Source organism: Caloenas nicobarica, chromosome 8, assembly GCF_036013445.1.
Source record: "Caloenas nicobarica isolate bCalNic1 chromosome 8, bCalNic1.hap1, whole genome shotgun sequence".
In the NCBI taxonomy this organism is placed as follows: domain Eukaryota; kingdom Metazoa; phylum Chordata; class Aves; order Columbiformes; family Columbidae; genus Caloenas; species Caloenas nicobarica.
In genome coordinates, this window is record NC_088252.1 from 2,052,506 (window position 1) to 2,072,430 (window position 19,925).

The following is a 19,925-nucleotide window of genomic DNA, read 5'->3' on the forward strand; positions in this document are numbered from 1 at the left end:
CGCGCCGGCCAGAGGTGGGTCCTGCTAGCGGGGAGCAGCGGCTGTCCTGCAAGGAGGGAAGAAAACGGGGTTAGGAAAGCTTGTGTCCCAATCCCCATCTCACAGCTATGCCGGAAAAATGAACAGAAAGCCTGTGCAGTGAAACCTCCTGGGAAGACCTTTGCCCAAAAAGTTGACGTTTTGTTTCTTTCCCCAATCTGCCCACATTTTGCCTGTCTTGCCTCCCCCTTGTATCTTGGGTCAGAATCCCCTGCTTGGTCCCAGGGACATTCCTGCCCCTACCCCAGGGAAGCACCCAGAGCCTCCGTCACCCTGCAGCATCACTCGGTGGGCACCCACAGCAGGGCACAGGGCCACGCAGGCACCGTAACAGCATCAGCGTGACCCCTGAGGAGCAGTTTTTCCATCCCGGGGTGCAGATGGCACTGAGCAGGTGAGCCTCTCACTTGCAAGCAAGCCCACAACCCCCTGCCCATCACTCAAGCCTCCTGCCTCCGCTCCAGCCCCAGCAGAGCAGGGACTGGGCAGCAGGATTGGGTAGAGGAGGGGTGGAAAACTATGGCATTCATGCTGAGAAAGGAGGCGGCTGTTGAACACAACTGCTGGTATTTGCCTCTCATTCAGCTCCCAGCAAAAGGAGAAGTGCAGCGTCAGCAGGAGCAGCACCAGCCAGCAAGTCAGTGGCGATCGCATTCAGCTGAAGCTCCCAGCTCGTGTTCATTTTTCCACTCCTTTTGCTGATAAATTATTAATCACAAACCTTCACAACACAAAACAAACAGCTCTCTAATGTCTCCCCAGAACAGCTGCCCATCCCAGCATTAGTGTCTAGGCTCTCTGCAGCCAGTCCCACCTTTCACAAGCCCCAGTTAAGCCTCACTAGCATTGGCCAGAAAACAATTCTGGGGTCCTGCCCTTGACTGCTGGGTCCTTCAATATCAGCCCTGAAGACTGATCCCATCCCTGCCTTCCAACATCCCCTCTCCTGCCGGTCCCCTGCTCCCTGCCTCCCCATGCTGAGCCTGCCAGTGGAAGAGGAGCTGAGCACCTGCAGCACAGGCAGGAACCGGCTCCTCTGGCATCCCTGTCTGTGGGACTCCGGCTATGGTCTTTGCAAATGCCCTGGGGGGGTTTGAGCCTGGCCTTTGCCAGGCTCACCGTGGGAGGAAGGAGATCAGGAGCGAGCAATGGCACAGCTCTGGTTACGTGGACCATGACCCAAAGGAAGTGGAGCGGTAAGGGGTCCTCAACGTGAGATGGGTTTTCCCGTGGTGGAAATGAAAAATCCAACTGAATTTGTGGAAAAGGAGGGGGAAAAAAAACCCCACAACAAAAAAGAAAAAATAAATCCACAGAATGGAAAGTGTCCCAAGAGAAGGGAATGGCTTTAAAACTGAGGTTTGACAGCAATGGTTTCATTTCTAAAGGGGGTGGGAGGAAAACCAACATACGCTCTACCCAAAAACAGGTATATTCATGGCACAGTGGAAAAATTTGCAGCCATAAAGTATTGTAAGCTTGGTGCTGTCTTTCAAAAACACCTCACCTGTTTTAAAAGTGAGCCTGCATCCCTGACAGCAGGAGGACAAATATTCTCCCATTAGAGTTCCCAAACCCTCCTCTTACCGCCCTGTGGGGATGACTCCAGAGCTCCCACCATTGCACCCTTAAATCCCACCAGCTCCACAGTTCAAGCATCTGGTCTCGGGCTTTCTTGAGCATGAATTATTTTAAGTGATCATTTAACACCACCATTGAGTCCCTGAGCCAGCGAGCAGGCCAACAGGCCTCTGCCTTCCCCGCTCTGCTGCTTTCTCAGATGGGGGAGAAAGGAAAAATTAAACAGGACTCCTTGCCAAAGGGGAAAGAAAAAGTTGGTTTTCCCATGAAAGGGCAGGATAGTGGAAGAGCTGCATCCTCACAAGGCCACTGGCTTGAGCTGCTCCACCCTGTGATACTGCTGGCGCTCAGGGACAATGGATCCATCGCTGGGCTAAACCCCAAGCAGGACCTGACAACTGACCGTGTCGAATGCTTCCCTGTCTTCCCCCTGCTTTGCTCTCTCTCCAGCTCTCAGGGCTGCAAAGAGGTAGGTCAGGTCCCCAGGCTCCCAGCTTGTGGCACAGCCCTGGGCAAGAGCCACAGGCACGGCACGCGCATCGGCAACCCCGGCAGCCCTGGGACTGATCGCTGCCTGCCACGGGCAGCTCCAGACTCGTCCTTTGTTCCCTCCTGCCCCCGCGCCATTCCCGCAACAGCCCCCTCCAGCCCTATCTCTTCCCGCAAAGAAGCGCCGGGTTCTCTTTTGTCCCACTTTTCCATGCGCCGCGTCTTTCTGCGTGCCCTCCACGGGTGGCTGTTTGCCCCCCTCTGCCAGGAGTGCCCCCCACACCAGCACCCCCCACGGACCGCCCTTGCTGGCCGTGAGAAGCCCCCTCCTCCCCAGCAGAACCTTTCTTCTCTCCCCGCCATCCCCATGCCCACATCCCAGTGTATTCCCAGCAAGCCATCCAGCTCGCCCAGCCCGGCAGCACAGGCTCCTCTCCCTGCCAGTATTCCCTGCTGCAGAGCCGCAAGCTTGGCTCCATTTTCTGTCTCCATCCATTTCCTTCAGCTTCCTCGGTCGGCAACGCCCCGCTTCCCTCCTGCTGCTCTGCGGCTCTCCAGCCCCGTCTCCGCCACAGTGACACAGGGACCCCAGACCCCATGCCCCCCCGGGGAACGCCGACAAGCCCCCAGCCCAGCTCCTTCCCCCGACTCTTCACTTTCCCACCTCGGACGTGGGGAGGAATTCAGCCCGCAGCCCACGTAACGTGGCAGCACCGCCGGCCGTCGCTGGCCACAGGCGCTCGGCATCCCGCAGAGAGGGGCCGTGCTGCAGCGGGCAGGGGCAGGCGGCTGGAGCCCAGCCAGGTCACTCTGCCCGGGGACAGTCAGCCACTGCCTGCTTAATCCGCCATCGAGAGAAATTCAATAACCCGCTATCAGCCTTTCACCGAGAGTCGGCCAGGACCGCGGCCCCGCTTCCCGCTCCCTCCCTGGGCCACCGCACACACAAGGGAGAGGGAAGAGGAGGACAGCAGACTCCCTTGGGCCATGGTGCCAGGGGGCACGTACAGACCTGTCCCCCAGCTCTGCAGGGCATCTCTTCCCCCCTCATCCCGCTGCTCTCTGCCCATCCCTACCAGCACACCCGCCAGCCCTCGGTGATGAGCGAAAGGCCTAGAGAGTGATGATTAACTGGATCAGCTAAGATTAATTGGGTAGAGATTAGCTAACAAGAGCTCTCTTAAATATGGGGCTACCGACTGGCAGCTGCCCCGTCACTGCTGAGAGGTGACCAATGGGCCAGGGAGCATTGTCCCCAAGTGCCACCTGCAGTGAACTCTTCCTCTAAGGATGCTGCAGGTGCGCTGGGTGCTGCAGGACACGGGGGTTTAAGTGATGCTACCATGGGTTGGCACGGCCAGGATGTCCCATCCCCTGTCCCCAGCACAGGGCAGGAGCTGCCTTGCCGGGGCTGCAGGCAGCTCTGGCAGATGAAGAGCTGCCTGCGCTGAGGGAAATCCAAGGCGAGCTTCTTCTTTTGTCTGCCTGCATCCCCACATCACCTCAGCAGCGAGGGCGGATGCCCCGTCTGGCTGCGCCTCCCGAGCCACGGTGCTCTCAGCTGCCGACAGGCTTTGTTTTCATAAACCCTTCCCCTGCACCCCTCGTTGGGGCCCCCCAGCTCCATCCGGGACCATGGGACCCTGTCCTCCCTCTGGGGACAACGCGGACAGTGGGGGACCCTAGGGGCAGCTGGCCCAGATGACGCAGCACCATTGGCGCCTGCCGGCTGAGCCCGGGGCTGCTCCCCACTCGCCTCCCGCCCCACACAGGGCAACGGGCTGTGACGGTGCAGTTTTTCCCGGAGCAGCACCCACGAGCGCAGAAGCAGCTCAGGGGACAGCCGAGGGCAGGGCCTCCCCATCCCCAGCTGAAATGCCGTCCCTCGCTTCCCTGGCACCACCACGGGCACTGTGCCTCCTCGCCTCCTGCTCGCCCCGATGGGGGACACGGCTTTAGGGCGGCGTTTGCGGCTCACTGAGAATATCAATGCAGATTAAATTTGCAGGCAGCAAATTTAAGGTTGTGGATGAGGGGGTTTGCTGCTGCAAAGGCAAGTCACCTCACACTCTGCCGCCCATTCCCTCCATCCTGTCTTCTGCACACTAAAACCCTCAGTGGGGAAAAGCCGCACGGAAAAGGCAGCAAGCTCCGGCGGGTTACCGGTGTGGCTGAGCACAGAGGGGTGGGCGGCTGGGGCTGGGGGGGTAACCCCAGGTCTGCCCCTGTCCCAGGTTGCGGCGCTGCAGGTCTGGCCACACGCAGGGAGGTGGGGGGGATGGCGGCGTCTGTGCCAGCGTCAGCTGCCACCTCCCAGACAAAATGGAGGTCAGCAGCGCGTGGGGATGGCAGAGCCCACCACACCTCTGGCCGTACCCAGGGGGTGGGTTCTGCTGCCCCCCCAGCTCTGTGACACCGATGCCGCCTGCCACGGGGCTGCTCTGGGCACTGGGGCGGGGAAGGATGGCCGTGGGGTGCCAGGGGAGATGCTCAGCTGGTTCCTTGTCCTTCCCGAGCCTCACGGCCGAAGCGTGGGACCTGAGCAGGCAGGAGACCCCAGCACGGAGGGGGTCTGCGGGGTCTGGGGGAGGGGACGAGGAGGAGGACAACAATGGGGCAGGTGCAGGGCTGCTCCCTGGGAGCCAGGGCAGCCGAGCGCAGGGCTCTACACCTGACCCTCCACCCAGGGACCACTCCCTCCTCCAGCCAGAAGCCACCGCTGGCTGGCAGTAACATGGCAGCCCTTGCCCAGCTGCCCCCAGGCACAAGGTCAGCAGCAGCAGCTCGTCCTTGTGGGGCAAGCAAGAGTCTCAGCTTTGCTGCGCCTTCACCAGCCACTCCCCTGTGGTGACAGCCCCAGCCAAGGCGCCCACTTCAGCACCATCGTTGACTCTGAAGCATAATGATGATGGCGCAAGATGGCTCAGCTTCGCGGCCAGAGCCACCTGCCCCGGCGGACAGAGTCCGTGTGCCCCCTCCCACGGGCTGCGGCGACGGCATCTTCCCCCACCCAACCCGTGCTGGAGCCAGAGCCGCCGAAGCGTCGCCCCATGCCCAGGCGGGCGCCCACCGGCGGGATCCTTCTGGAAGCCGGGGTGGCACCCTCCACCGGGCAGCCCCCGCCCGGCCTCCCTCCCCCGCGCCTCGGGGGTCCCGCAAAATGACTGCCAGCCGCAGCCCCCCGCCCCGCCGGACCCCCAGGAGGGCATGTCCCGCGTCCCCCCGCCACGCCTCGCCGAGCCCTGGGCGCGCCCCCCCGCCCCCCGGGCCAAGCGCCCGGGGATCGCACCCGCGTTGCCGCAGCCCCGCCCGGGCGCGCCGCGGCTGCCCCGTCCCGCACGGCGCTCGCCCGCCCCTACCTGTGCCCGTGCCCGCTCCGGCGGGCCGCAGCGCTCAGCCGTGGGCGGGGGGCGCCGGCATAAGGCCGAACGGCGCGGTGCGGTGCGATGCGATGCGATGCGGCGCCGCTGGCGATGCCGGTGCCGGTGCGGGTGGCGGCTGCCCCGCCCCTGCGGTCCCCGCCCGCGCCGCCCCGCCCCGCGCGCTGGTTGGCCGCCGCCGCCGCCGGGAGAGGGGGGGGGGGGCGACCGGGGGGGCGCGGGCGGGGATGGAGCGGTGACGTCAGCGCATCCCCCCACCCCCGGTCCGCGCTGCGGAGCCGCCGCAAGGGCGCGGGGAGGGGCGGGGCCCCCGCGTCACCGGGCAACCGTCGCCTGGCAACCGTCGCCTGGCAACGCCGCCCCCCCCCCCATCCCCGGTTTCCCCGGGCGCGGTACCCCGGCCCCGCCCGCACGCCGTGACCCCTCCAGGGCTTCCCGCCGGCCCCGGGCCCGCTCTCCGGCCCGGCCTCCAGCCCCCGGCGGTCAGCATCCACCTCTCTTGCATACGGCAGCTGCTGCACCCCCCGGGCTGCCGAGTCCCGAGCGCCGCAGCTCCAGGGCTGCACGGCCAGCTCCCGGTCCATCTGCGCCGGGGAATTTAGACCCAGCACAGAAAGAAGATTATGCCTTTGCCACCAGCTGTTTCCAGCAGCGCATCCTCCCTCGCCCCTCCGCACCAACCACAAGGCCATATGTCCCCTCCCTGCCTCAGTCTTCTCCCCAAATGTTCCTGGAGCACAGGCAGCTCAGAGGTCGTCATGCACCCACCTGCCACAGTGGTGCTGGGTCTCCAGCACGTCTCTCCTGCCTGCGTCTTAGGGACTGTTTCAGTGATGCTGTGAGCATCCTGCAGCAATCCCAGCAAAGGGGAGTCACCTCAGCCAGAGGAGCACACGACTGGGGCACAGGATGAAGGGGCTGGCTTGCCACCTCTGGGGACATCAGGACTTCTTGTCCTCGCTTTGGTAGATGATGACCAGGCAGCAGTCCCCAGGCTAACTGTGGTTTCCGTCGTCCATGCGGTATCTGTCAGAGATGACCATCCAAGCTGCCTGGGCACAAATGCTCTTGGCCTCACGCACCTGCCCCAAACGGCTTCAGCTCCAGCCATCGGTGCCAGCTCTGCCAGGGGAGACTTTCCACCCCGTAACCATCATCCTCAGCCCAAAGCTTTGCTCACTGAGTGGCTCCTCTGGCCAGGAACCTGCAACTGGTCCTGCCAGGAGCTGGCAGTGGAGCAGCTCATTCACATTTCAGGGTGTGGATGGCAGAGAATGTGTCAGAGGACGGGCATGATTCAGTGGACATGGGCACATGGGGCAGGTGACAGGCACAGCATATTGAACAGGCACATGTGGCCTGTGGCATCATCAGGATGAGTTGTGATGCCCGTGAGCCAGGCTGAGCCTGCAGAGCACGGCTCGCTGTGGCAAGCGCTGCAGCCGTGTCCCACCCCGTTACCGACAGCCAGCCTCCTCCAGGTGGCTGTCAGTTGGCCAGATGTTCTTCTGTAAGGCAAGTCCCTGGTCAGGGAGACCTGGCCAACAAGAGCTTTGTGCTGCTGGAGGGGTGCTGACCGTGGCGGCTGTGCCAGACCAGTCCCAGCACAACCACGGCACAGGAGCTGTGTGACCAAGAGCAGGGACCGCGCCTGCTGGGATGGCGTTGGGAACCATCAACCGTGGTGTCCTGGGAGCCATGAGGACGGAGTCTGCATGGGTGCTTGCCAGTGCCAGAGGCTGGCGTGCCTGGGGAGCAACCCCCTCAGCACTAGCAAAGGGGACTCCTCAAAATGAGGGGGCTGAGACAGCAGGGACAGTGCTGGTGGCACATTAACCAGATAAGGAGGCGGCCAGGGGCAGAGTCCAGGCAGCAGGGGAAGCACTGAGCCACATGGTCAGGGTCCACGGGGGCGCTGGACACTGCTGGCACGGGATGCACTGCGCTGTGGTGCTGGGTGCTGCACAGGCAACCTCCCCTGCTCCTCTCCTCCGCGCTCGGCTCCTGGGGGTGGCAAGGCACGCCACGGCCACCAACCTGCTCCACGTGCCCCCACCCCAGGGGCTGCTTCGGCCCCTGGTTGTGCCAGAGAGGCTGCTGCTTGGGCCGGGGCCCAGCAATGTGCCCCCCCGTATCCTGGCTGCAGGTGGCCGGCAGCTCCTGGGCCACATGCACCCCGAGGTGCTGCAGGTGAGCTGCCCCAGCCCAGCCTTCCTCCTCTCCCCTCCTCTCCCTCACCCCCCACGAGGGGCTGGGACAGCTCTACCCAGGCAAACAGGGCAGCAGCGGTGCCAGTCGGTCCCCTGCTGCCGCAGGTGATGGATGAGATCAAGGCGGGCATCCAGTACGCCTTCCAGACACAAAACCGGTTGACCCTGGCCATCAGTGGCACCGGCCACTGTGCCATGGAAGCTGCCCTCCTCAACCTCCTGGAGCACGGTGACACTGCGCTGGTGGCTGTCAACGGCATCTGGGGACAACGCGCCGCCGACATTGCCAGGAGGTTGGGTATGCTGGGGACAGCCAGATGGCAGTGGTGGGGCTTGCGGGTGGGGTGCCAGAATGTGACCCTTGGCTTGCTGTCCCCACCCCGGTGGCAGTGACTGGTGACAAAACTTCTGCCGCCAGAGAGAGCTCCAGGTTTTTTCCAGGGTGATGTCCCTCCACTTACGGTGGTTTATGGCTTTTCCACTGGGCAAACCTGCACGAGGCCAGACCCTTGTGGGTGGCTGCGCTCCTGGTTCATGCATGAGCAATTCCCCCTTGGCGCAGGTGGCTGCCCAGTGAGAGCCATGCCCAAACCTCACTCTCCCTCTGCCCAAACCCCTCTCAGGAGCCGTTGTCCGTGAGCTGTGGAAGCCCCCGGGTGAGTACTTCACTCCACGGGACATCGAGGAGGTGAGTGCTGGCCACGGTGCAGGGCAGCGGGTGTGAGCCATCCCAGGAGCCGTCACCTTCCCCTCTGTTCCATGCAGGGCCTGGTGCGGCACAAGCCCTTGGTGCTCTTCATCACCCATGGCGAGTCCTCAACGGGAGTGCTGCAGCCGCTGGAGGGGCTGGGCGAGCTGTGCCACCGGTCAGTGCACGGCGGGCACCTGCAGGTGCTGGTGGTAGCCCAAGGTCACCGCTGGGGACTGGGACACGGGGACTTACGTGCCTGGGCTCTCCTCTGCCTCTGTTGTGCTGCAAGTGGTTGGTGCCAGTGAGACACGCGACCTTGAGGTGACCAGGTCGCCAGAGCTGTAGGAAGTGAGGTGGCAAGAGGAGGTGGCAGGAGGAGGTGGCAGGGACACCAGGCTGAGCTCTGTCCTCCCACAGGCATGGCTGCCTGCTGCTTGTGGACGCGGTGGCATCGCTCGGGGGAGCCCCCATCTTCATGGACCGGCAAGGTGAGAACCACAGTGCCATCACAGACACCCAGGGGACAAGGGGGCTTTACACCTGGCCCAGGAGGAGGGCAGTGGGATCAGCCCCACCACCCGCATTTTGGGTTGGCAGCACTAGAAACTGGTCTTGCTGCAGCCAGAGAGCCTAATCCCCGCGGGCGACCATCAGCAGCGCCAGGGTGTCCCCCAAAGCTTGCCAAACACAAGCAGGACCCGCAGCATGTGCCACCTTGTGCTTCCCATCTGCTGCTCGCAGCTGGGCTGGGGAGGCTCAGTGTGTCCTCGCTGGGAGCCCCCAGTTCTTAAGGAGCTTCCTCTCTTCTCGGGCAGAGATTGACGTCCTATACTCGGGGTCTCAGAAAGTCCTCAACGCCCCCCCTGGCAGCGCGCCCATCTCATTCAGCGAGCGAGCCAGGTAAGGGCAGCCAGGTCCCACCGTGGGGAAAAGGCAATGGGGCTGAGGGGAGCCTGTCACCCCACTGCCCCGCTTTGCCAGCTCCTGCCCCACTCTGGGGAGCTCACCCAGCAGCAGCTCTACAGGGTTGGAGCCCAACCTGTCCCTGGGCAGCGATGGGTGCTGGAGCCAAGCTTGGCGCTCGTTTTGGGTGGGCCCCCACCCTGGAGCTGGCAGGGTCAAGGTCTGGCTCCACCCCTGCACTCTGCTTCTCCAGGGAGAAGATACTGAGGAGGAAGACGCAGCCTTTGTCCTTCTACCTGGACATGGGCTGGCTGGCAAACTACTGGGGCTGCGATGGTGAGCCACGAAGGTGAGGGCTGGCTGTCCCAGGACAGATGGGTGCAGTTGCCCTCCGGCAGCCTTCGCCCTGTTTCGGGGCCTGCAGGGGAGGGAGCACACTGCACCCCGCTCCCCCGTCGCTGCGAGCTCTGCCAAATGCGCCTGGCTGCCCCTTGGGTTTTGCAGGTACCACCACACAGCACCAATCAACAGCTTCTTCAGCCTGCGGGAAGGCTTGGCCATGCTGGCGGAGCTGGTGAGCGGTGCCGGGCAGGCAGGGGGGCACCGGCAGTGCCAGTGCGGCCCGGGGGAGCGGTGGGTGCCGGGAGATTGCAGGGACCTTCTCTGTCCTCCTCTCCGCCCACAGGGTCTGGAGAGCTCGTGGGAACGCCACCGGGCCAGCTGTGCCCAGCTGTGCCAGGGTTTGCGCGACTTGGGGCTTGAGCTCTTCGTGAAGGAGGAGGTGGGTGTGGGGCGAGCCCACCACCATGGTGCGAGGGCAGGGGGAGGACATGGCCCTGTGTGCCTGGAGATGGGCTTGAGTGGGTTTTGATGCTGGAGAAAAAACTCAACCCCCAGTGATGCTCCCTCCTGGCAGGGTGCCAGGCTCACCAGGGGACACGGCCACAGGCGGGAAGCTGCGTATTTACCCGGTTTCTCTCTTCCCCAGAAGGCAAGACTTCCCACCATCACCACTGTCAGGGTGCCCAAGGGCTACGACTGGAAGGAGATCACAGCCTTTCTCATGGAGAACCATGCCATCGAGATCGCCGGGGGCCTGGGCCCCTCGGTGGGCAAGGTGGGCAGCATCTTCCCCCCTCCAGCAGCCCCTGGCTGTGCACCCAAGCCAGCTGCAGCCACATCCATCAGCAGCACGTCCCACGATTAACTTGGTGCTCTCTGGCTGCAAACAGCAAACACACACTGGATGCAGCCCATCACCTGCAGCATAGTGGCTCCTAACCACACACAACTGGCACACGTAATTGAATAACCGTGCACATAATTAGCAGAGTGACATGTCTTTTGAGGAGCCATGTGTTAAACAGGAGCAAGCAGGGAGTTGTGCACATGCATTCACGCCTGGCTGTACACGTGGCCATCCCTCGCACACCCCCTGCTCTGTGCCAGAGCCTGCACTCTGCCACTGGCTGCTCTGCCCAGAGGGAGATGGTGCTGAGGCACAGCCACAAAGGTGGGTGCTGCAGGGAGATGCTCGCCCTTGTCCTCCCAGGTCCTGCGAATCGGCCTCATGGGCTGCAACTCAACCAGCAGCAATGTGGACCGTGTGCTGCGTGGCCTGCGAGACGCCCTTAGACGCTGCCACCGCAGCCGGCTGTGAGCACCCCTGCAAAGGGGGTGTCCAGACGAGGCGGCGTGGCACTGCCCCCCATGCCTGGCTGCAGGCAGCTGGCACGCAGAGCGGCTCCGCTGCCTCCCCAGAGTGCTGGCAGGAAACCCTGCAACACCCAGCAACCCAAGCCAGAGGAGGAAAGAGATGTGGAGGCGAGGGCTGCAGCTCAGCAGACGTGGGACATGGCTCACAAACCCTTCACCCTGTCCCCACACAAGGTCACTCCTCACCCTGATGGCCTGCCCCCCCAGCTGCTCCCTTTCCCCTGCCCCCAGGGCATGGCACTCCACTGTAAGCTGACACAAGGGCTGGATGCAGAATCTGACTGCAGGTTGGATTCCCACCACCATCACCCTTGGCCATCCCTGCACCAGACCCTAGCTGTGCAGGACACCAGCCATCCCCCCCGATTAGGCACCCTGGGATGAAACATCCACCCCAGTTGTCCAGCTGTACCAGGGGGGCCGAGAGGCTGTGCATCCTCACCCAGCTGCAGCAGATGTGCACTTGCCCACCCCGGTACCATCTTCCCTCAATAAAGCAACATGGTAGTGTGCTGATCCCTGGTCCCGTAGCTCGCCTTGCACCCCCTCGAGTTTTGAGGCACCCGGATGGGGTGGCAGTGGGGTCCTGCTCAGCTTTGCTGGGGGATTTCTCGCCGGATCTTGGAGAGGAGCTGCGACATTGCTGAGTGGCGCACGCCATCCTGGATCCGGTACACCTGGAACTAAGCAGAGGCAGATGGGGAGTGAGGGGAGAGGGGTCCAGCTCTGCTCGAGCCCCACACCCCAGCATCGCCAGTTGCCCACAGCCTCCACGGTGGGGTTGGGCAGCACATGCCCAGGGCTCCCAAGGGCCACGAGGGCTCTGACGGGCAAATTCCAGCACATCCTGAGCTGCCCAGCCCTGCTGATTTCTGGCACTGCTGTGGTCTGCCTCGTGAGACCAGTTGAGCGTCTCTGGTCCCAGTTACCTGGCTGAGCAGGATGTCAAAATAGGCTGTGTCCCAGTAGGACCTGTCCTCGGCAGGGAGCTGCAGGAGTGCTTGAGTTCTGGGATCTGCCTTCCAGCCCTCGGTGCGGACAGGGAGGTCAAAATGGAAGTGGAGAAAGCGTTGCGGGTCCCAGGCAAAGCTTTCCACCTTAGGGTAGAGGGAGGTGAAGTCTGGGCGGTCTCCTTGGAAGAGGTTCTCCTCCGGGTGCAGGAAGTGGGGCAGGCGCTGGGTGGCCAGGCAGCGGAGGAGGATCACCAAGAGCCTGTAGACTGAGCCTTCCAGGTCCTGCCAGTCCTCTGGGGAGGGGAAGAACTCCGTGCTCCACAGTAGCACCATCTGTGGGGAGGGAGGGGAGCGTGTAGGATTGGACAGTCGCCGCAAAGGCTGTGCCTTCACAGCCTGCATGTCACTGCACAACCACTTGTGGGGCTGAGCCCCACTGCCATCATGTCCTCAGCAGCCTGGGGCTGCACAGATGCTCAGAGCTGCTGCTTCGGCTGCTGCTGGTGCGGCCAATGCCCCACCACCCCTTAGTTTTGAACCTTTGGTTCACTCCCCAAAGAGCTCCCGTCTCAGCTCCAAGGCAGGTTCCAGCTCTGCAGCGGCTCCGAAACAATATGCCCAAGCTTTCTACATAGCAATAGTAAAAATCCCTGCTTGTGGTTTCCATCAGCCGCTGGCAAGGCAGGTGAACCCCCAGCGACTGCCACACCAGCTTCTTCAGCACTGTGCTGGCTAATGGCCCAGCACGGATGCCTTTAGGTGACATGGCGTAATAGGCATTGCACACAGTGGGCTGGAGCAGACAGTGCTTTTGTGAAGGACAGATGCACACCATGTCCTTTAAAAAAAAAAAAAAGAAAAAAAAAAAGAAAAATCAAAGAAAGCAACATAAAGCAAACCCCGCAGGATCTGGGTTACTTGGAGCTCGAGCTGTTCTCTCAGCAGAAGATGACTTTGCCTCTTTCTCCACTCCAGCCTGGAGAGCTGCCACATGGCACGGCCCACCTGGGTTGTGCCACCAGGTGCTGTCTCCAGCACAGCCCCTTTCCCAGCCAGCAGCACCAGCTGGCGTGGGTCCAGAGTGCTGAAAACAGGTTGGGTAGGGAGAGAAGGAGGATTTTCTCAGAGGAAACACCACCCTCAGCCCTGCACTGGCAGCTCCCAGCACGTCAGGGCACAGGACAACAAGTGGCATGGCAGGCACAGCAGTGCAATCCCCAGCATGGCCCCTGCAGACACCGGTGGCCGGTGCCCGGGGATGCCTGGCACATTGGCACGGAGCCCCAGCTTCTAATGCTCAGGGTGTTTAAGGCTGGAGGTTGCTGGTTCAATCCAGCAAGTGCCTGCTGTTTGCCAGGAAGAAGGATCTAGCCCCTCCGACCATGGTCGGCGGTGTTTGTCCTTCCCAGACACAGCCATGGGTTCGTGCTTCCCAAAGCACTGTAGGCACTTGGGTTTGTTGTTTGGGATCTTCTTCCAGCAGTGACTTGGCCAGGGTGGCATGCGGGGAAGCAGCCTTGGCTCTGCCTGCCTCAGGAACTGCTGTCCCACCACCAGAACCTACATACCTTCAGGTGCTTGAAGGTGAGACCACCTTTCCCACCCTCCTCTCCCCAGTCTTGGCTGCGTATCTGATCGAGCACACGAAGGCTGTCCAGACGAGGTCCCTTCAGCATGTCCACTGCCTGGAGCAGCTTCAGGATGGGGAGGTGAGAGGAGGATCTGGTGAGAGAAAGTGGGTTCCAGTGAGAGGAAGGATGGATATGCATGGGGAGAGGATACCAGCAATGACCTAGCACGTGTGGGGATTCCCGCCGGACACCCACACAGCATCCTGGATCCACCTCCCACACCTGCATCTGTCAGAGGCATTGGGGAGATTTGCAATGTGATGGGGATGCTGCTGAGCAGCTCCTGCCTTCCTGGGAGGGACAAGAGGGGAGGCGAAGTGGAGTTGTGCTTCCCTATGTGCAGCAGAGAGGGCTGCAGGCTGCCCTGGAGGGGAGGCTGGATGCATCTGGCTGGACCACGTTGTGCCCGAAATAAGCCTGAGCTGGTCCAGCCGGATACTCGGCCCCTCCCTGGGGCCGGGTGGCTGTGCTGGCAGGAAAGATGTGTATCACTGCAGCCCCGCTCCCTCCCGCAGCCCGGCCGGGGAGGCGCCTCGTCACCCTGCTGCTGCCAGGTGCCCGGGCTCGCTCCTGAAGCCGGAGCAGGGATCTGAGAGCAGCTGCCCTCCGTGTGGACAGGGTTCAATCTGATGGGTGCTCCTTCAGTTGCATTCCTCCCCCGTTCCCTGAGCTGCCCCAAATTTGGCTGAGGTTTTTCCGCCAGCACAGGTTTGAGCATCACAAGGGGGTGACTTCACCCACTAAGTGGACGTGTCCCTCCACTTTCCCACTCCCTTTTTGCCTACACCCAGCAGTGATGCCGGCCGGGTGGGATCCCCAGGGCAGGGTCGCCCTACCATGTGTGCAGCCGAGCTGCTCACCTCCAGCAGTGGGGAGAGGCGGGGACGAAGTGGGCCTCTTCGGTGGCCTTCCGGAGGCTGCCCGCAGGGAAGCCCCTGTCCCTCAGCCGCCCCTTGAGCCGCAGCGGCTCCTGCCACTTCCTCACCACAGGGACGACGTCAAAGCGAATCGTCTTCCAGCCGCCGCAGATCAGCAGCGAGAGCTCCATAGCATCTTCCCGCAAATTTTCCGCGCTGAGATCACCTAGGTGCGGAGGGTTTGGCCGCGGTTAGGGGTTCACCACAGCCAGTCCCGCAAGCCGGACCGGGTATGTGCCACAACGCCCATGGGCACGTCCCGCCCCGCTCGACTCATCCCTTTCCAATGCTGTGGTTTGGCTGTGGTTCCCTGTCGAAAGCCGTTCTCCAAGCACTGCTGGGGAGATTTTCAGGAAGGAGCATCGCTCCAGCCAGGCCCAGGGCCAGGTCAGTGGTGCGGGCACTGCAGGAAGCCTCGAGCGGCGGAACGGGGCCGTACTGCTGGGTGGCTGAATGGTGCCAAGAAAAACAACGTGATCCAAGAGAAATGGACCAGGAATGGTCTCAGGTTGTGGGGGCAGAGGAAGATGAAGGGCTCTGGTTTGGCTGGGGAGGAAGGAGGGAATGGTGGGCTTGCAAGGGCTGGGCTAAGAGACTTTCAGACCTGCTGGTCCTCTCTTATCACCTTTCCATCAGGGCTGAGATTTACTTCAAAAAGCACCTTTGGAGATGGAAATGCACGAAGAAGCTGCTGGGACCCCTACAGGCATTCCCAGGGTCCTTTCCCCATCATGTCATTCCCAGGGACGTTGCTCCCAGCTGAGGCCCGTGTGCGCGCATTGTCAGACCCGTGCCCCAAGGGCCTGGTCCACACCTGATGTGCTTCCAGCTCACCCTCCAAACAGTCTCCTCCGGAGTGAAGGACACTCAGAGGCCAGAAGAGACAGGGGGAACACAGTTAGGGTGAGCCAAGCATGCCAAGTCCCTGAGTAAACCCTTCCCGGGGACTAACGACAGGAGCGGGCGAGCCCTGCGTGGAGCTGCCACCCACCACGGGGGCTGCCATCAGCCCAGGGTGAAGATGCCCGAGGATGACTCTGCTGCCGCGGGATGGCAGGCAGTGGTTTGCATCTCCCCTTCCTTAGCCGAGGGCAAAGCCTGTCCCGGCACACGGCAGGGCGCTCGCTCGCCACTGCAGTCTTCGGGCCATAGGGACGTAGGCGCCAGCCCGTTTGCGCAGGGACCAGCACCCAGCTGGGCTCCCCAGCCGCACCGCGGGCAGCTGGGGCAGTGCCCCGCTGGCATACGCACCTGGCTGCAGCAGGAAGCGGCGCTGGCACTGCACGATGGCCGAAACAAGAAGCTCTTTCAGGTGCCGGAGGATTTTGCCTGGAGCCAGGCGCCCCGTACCACCTCCCCACTCCATCACACCCACGGTGCTGGTCCAGTCCTCCAAGTCGGTCCCTGCGGAGGGCACTTCCAGGTAGCAGGTGTCCAGCCCTGAATGGTTCCTGGCTGGGGTGTCCCCAGGCTGACACGCCAGCACCCGCAGGGCATCGCTGTCGATCCGCAGGGGAACCTCCACGGTGACAGCATCCTCAGAGGAACAGAGAGCAAATTCAAAGGCTTCCAGGTTCCTGGCATAGTCCACGAGGAAGCGGGGCTCCAAGGCGTGCACGCCTTCCAGCAGGGTCAGCAGGATGTCCTCAGCCCTCTGGAAATGCTCCAGCCGCTGCCTCTCGCGGGACACGATCACCCCGAGGCAGCTGTGCCAGTGGGAAGCCATCCTGCAGCCATCCCAAGCCTGCTTCAAGCAGGAGTGCAAATACGTGGGCAGGGAGGGCAGGGCTGGGAGCCGGCAGAGTGGGTGGAGGGAAGCCGCAGCTGGGCGTCGACAAGCGTCGCTGGGCAAGAGCCAGGGAGAGGTGTCAGGAGCACCGTGTCCCCAAGGGCAGAGCCGGGGCAGGGGACCAAGTCACGCTGTGGCCCTCCTGTCAACCCAGCAAGATGACAAGGGATGCTCAACCAGTTGGTCACAGCGGGACAATGCCGTAGTCTCCCACGCCCCTCCCAGCGCCAGGGCTGCGTGTTGGCAGCGTCACCTCAGAGCCAGCGCCAGATGAAGGCGAACCACCGCCCTCTAAGCCTGGCTTAGCTCAGCTCGGCAGGCACGGCTGTCGGGGACTGCCAGGGCAGGCCTGCTCCCAGCTTGTGTTGCACCCACGGGAGCTGCGAGCAGGATCCCGTGCCTGGCCACGCTGTGGGACCCCACGACCGCCATGCAGGTGCCCAGCGCAGCCTTGCGGGCCCAGCCCAGGGCCCAGCCCGCGGCTCCACCCAGCCCGGGCTCGGGCTCCCGCCAGCCAGATGCGCGCCAGCCCCGAACTCCGCGCGGGGCCCCGCCCCTCGGGCAGGCCCCGCCCCTTGGGCAGGCCCCGCCCCTCGGGCACGCCTCGCCCCTCATGCAGGCCTCGCCCCTCATGCCGGCCCCCTCGGGCAGGCCACGCCCCTCATACAGGCCCCGCCCCTCATGCAGGCCCCGCCCCTCATGCAGGCCCCCTCGGGCAGGCCACGCCCCTCACGCGGGCCACGCCCCTCATGCAGGCCACGCCCCTCATGCAGCCCCCTCCTCGGGCAGGCCCCGCCCCTCATGCAGGCCCCGCCCCGCAGTCACCCCGGCAACGCCGTCCCCCCCACGCCCGAAGCGCGCAGCTGCGGTCGCCATGGCGACGGTGCGCCCACCCCCCCCGGCAGCGTGGTTGCCTCGTGGCTGTGCTGTTCGGCGCGGGGAGACCTGCAAACCGGAGCTTTCGGCCCCAAAACCGCTGGGCGGCGGGGCGGGAAAGGGCATGGGTGGCGTGGTTCAGCCTGGCTGCTGCCGGGAGGAGCAGACGCGGAGGCGAGGGCTCCGATTTGGGTCCGCGCTCCCGTCTGGGTGGTGTCTCGGCCACCTTCCTCCTCCTGAGAGCTGCCTGGGACAGACGTAGCCCCTGGGCTGCCCCGAGTGAGGACAGCTCCAGCCACAGCAGGGCAGAGCCTGGCTGTTGTTTCTGCACAGCCTTCCTGGCTGTACCCTGGTACCCACCCTCAGTCCTCCAGCATCTGCCACAAATCCTGCAGAGAGGGGTGCATGCAAAGCCCTCGCTGGGGCAGCTCCCCCAGTTTCATAGACCCTGTGCCGGAGCTCTCAATAGTTACAGCCCATAGTGGAAAGCGAGGGTCTGCCAGCAGGGCAGCACGGTTCTGTAGCCCCGGGCTTTGCTACAAATCATTCCAGTCCTTGGTCAGAGCAAGGAAGGGAGCGGGGAGACATCACGGCAGTGGGAACCCATGAGGGAAGGGGAGTCGCAGGCGGGCGTGGGGCCCTGGCACTGGGGAAGGGAGAGAGACCCACGGGGCTCACAGCTGGTTCTCCCACCTCCTGTGGTTCAGGCTCTGCGTGGCCCTTTTATATAGCCCAAGTGATGTTTCTGGACCTCCTCGCGGTTGTTTCCAGTTTGCCACCGTGCCTCTTTCGGTCCCGAGTGGCTGTGGTGCCACCATCCAGGCAGGGATCTGTCCCTCATGGCTGGCTGTCCTTCCACCAGCTGAGCTCCAGGGAGCCAAGGCTGCTTTCCAAGAGGGAGCAGGGTCAGAACTTCAACCTGCACAGCATGCTCGTGCACCTGCTGAGCAGGAGCCTGCACCAGGCTCTTCACTGCTGGGAGGCTGGGTATGCCCAGGGTTGTGAAGCCCCAGCCAGATTTTAGAATCCCAACAGTGGGCTCTGCATCTCCTCACCCAAGCCCTGCACTCCTGGTCTCACCCCACCTGAGCAGGAGGCCCTCGGTCCCCCACAGTGACCACTGTCCCTGCCAGGGCCGCATGGCCAGCTCAGCCTTGCTCTCCTCCATCATGCAGGGAGGACAAGCTGGCTGGTGTCCTCATGAGGAGCCGAAAGCAACAGGACTCCCTGCTGCCAAAGCAGAGCTCCCGGGGGTTTCACGCTCCCCATCAGAGGGGTCCGGGCTCATCCTGGAGGATGCTGAGCCCAATCCAGGCAGGACAGATAACCACTCCGGGCCCCAGGGTGGGGAAGAGAGGACAGAGAGCTGCAAGCCATGCTTTCCTGGGCATGGTGCAGCATGGCTCCCTGCTGGCGGAGTTGCTGCCTACCTTAGGAGCATCACTTTGTCACAGATTGTGTCCCTGTTGTGGCAGCAGCCACGTCGGTCCTTCAGGCAGTGACTGGCGGGGACACTGGCAGACCCCCTGGGGGTGACACAGGAGCTGTAAGCGGGAGCGGTGCCATCGGAAGGTCAGGCTCGTCAGGATGGGGAGACGGGGCAGTTCCCCTGGGCAGCTTGGTGCTGGTGGGGGAACGGTACCCACCTTGGCAAGGTGCTGCCTGATCCTGCAGCGCAACCCCGGCGTCCTGCTGCCATCACTGCCGGAGCGCTGGCGCTGGGAGGAGCGAGTGCCAAGTGACCCCCCAGGCTTTGTCACCTGCCCTTGGCGGACCTCTGGGTGCCGCTGTCGAGAGGTGGGTGCTGCAAAATGCTGCCTTCTGCCCCTTCCCACAGGCCGGGCCCTTCCCTGTTCCCCTTCCTCTTTCACCATCCTCCTTCCCCTTCTCTTTTTTCCCTTTCCCTTTCCCCCTTTCCCTTTCCCCCTTTCCCTTTCCCCCTTCCCCTTCCTCTTCCCCTTCCTCTTCCCCTTCCCCTTGCCTTTCCACTTCCCCTCCCTCCTTCCTCCTTCCTCTTTCCCTTTCCTTCTTCACCCTTTCCCATTCCCCCTTCTCATTCTTCCTCTCCCTTTCCCTTTCCCTTTCCCATTCCCATTCTCCCTTTCCCTTTCCTTTTCCTTTTCTCTTTCCCATTCTCCCTTTCCCTTTCCCTTCACCTTTACTTTTGCCTTTCCCTTTCCTTTTCCCTTTCCTTTTCCCTTTCCCTTTCCTTTTCCCTTTCCCTTCACCTTTCCCTTTCCCTTCACCTTTCCTTTTCCCTTTCCCTTTCCTTTTCCCTTTCCCTTTCCCTTTCTCTTTCCCTTTCCCTTTCCCATTCTCATTCTCCCTTTCCCTTTCCTTTTCCTTTTCTCTTTCCCATTCCCCTTTCCCTTTCCTTTTCCCTTTCCCTTCACCTTTCCTTTTCCCTTTCCCTTTCCCTTTCCCTTTCCTTTTCCCTTTCCCTTTCCCTTCACCTTTCCTTTTCCCTTTCCCCTTCCCTTCACCTTTCCTTTTCCCTTTCCTTTTCCCTTTCCCTTTCCTTTTCCCTTTCCCATTCCCATTCTCCCTTTCCCTTTCCTTTTTCTTTTCTCTTTCCCATTCCCCTTTCCCTTTCCTTTTCCCTTTCCCTTCACCTTTCCTTTTCCCTTTCCCTTTCCCTTCACCTTTCCTTTTCCCTTTCCCATTCCCATTCTCCCTTTCCCTTTCCTTTTCCTTTTCTCTTTCCCATTCCCCTTTCCCTTTCCTTTTCCCTTTCCCTTCACCTTTCCTTT

The 19,925-nt window shown here is 62.5% G+C and overlaps 2 protein-coding genes across 2 annotated transcripts; one reads left to right on the forward strand and one right to left on the reverse strand.

Annotated features, from left to right (window-relative positions):
- The first annotated feature begins 7,382 nt into the window (after positions 1 to 7,382).
- On the forward strand, positions 7,383 to 10,953 carry AGXT (alanine--glyoxylate aminotransferase). Its single transcript, XM_065639653.1, has 11 exons — positions 7,383 to 7,679; positions 7,805 to 7,997; positions 8,323 to 8,387; positions 8,465 to 8,565; positions 8,808 to 8,878; positions 9,206 to 9,290; positions 9,547 to 9,642; positions 9,798 to 9,867; positions 9,979 to 10,074; positions 10,282 to 10,410; positions 10,846 to 10,953. Exons 1-11 carry the CDS (start codon positions 7,383 to 7,385, stop codon positions 10,951 to 10,953), a joined length of 1,311 nt encoding a protein of 436 aa, XP_065495725.1.
- MAB21L4 (mab-21 like 4) lies at positions 10,675 to 16,242 on the reverse strand. Its single transcript, XM_065639652.1, has 5 exons — positions 15,762 to 16,242; positions 14,454 to 14,676; positions 13,531 to 13,684; positions 11,939 to 12,295; positions 10,675 to 11,692 (listed from the first exon to the last, which is right to left on the reverse strand). The coding sequence occupies exons 1-5, from the start codon at positions 16,234 to 16,236 to the stop codon at positions 11,600 to 11,602; spliced, it is 1,302 nt and encodes a 433-aa protein (XP_065495724.1). The 5' UTR covers positions 16,237 to 16,242; the 3' UTR covers positions 10,675 to 11,599.
- Positions 16,243 to 19,925: the final 3,683 nt, after the last annotated feature.

What these genes read in the sequence shown, in the direction of transcription:
- AGXT (XM_065639653.1), top strand. Translation starts at nt 7,383, where the DNA reads ATGGTCAGGGTCCACGGGGGCGCTGGACACTGCTGGCACGGGATGCAC. An exon ending in CATCTTCATGGACCGGCAAG is followed by an intron (nt 8,879 to 9,205) that starts GTGAGAACCACA and finishes CTTCTCGGGCAG; the next exon opens with AGATTGACGTCCTATACTCG. An exon ending in TGCGATGGTGAGCCACGAAG is followed by an intron (nt 9,643 to 9,797) that starts GTGAGGGCTGGC and finishes TGGGTTTTGCAG; the next exon opens with GTACCACCACACAGCACCAA.
- MAB21L4 (XM_065639652.1), bottom strand. Translation starts at nt 16,236, where the DNA reads ATGGCTTCCCACTGGCACAGCTGCCTCGGGGTGATCGTGTCCCGCGAG. An exon ending in GCCTCTCCCCACTGCTGGAG is followed by an intron (nt 13,685 to 14,453) that starts GTGAGCAGCTCG and finishes TTCTCTCACCAG; the next exon opens with ATCCTCCTCTCACCTCCCCA. An exon ending in TTGACATCCTGCTCAGCCAG is followed by an intron (nt 11,693 to 11,938) that starts GTAACTGGGACC and finishes GCCTCTGCTTAG; the next exon opens with TTCCAGGTGTACCGGATCCA.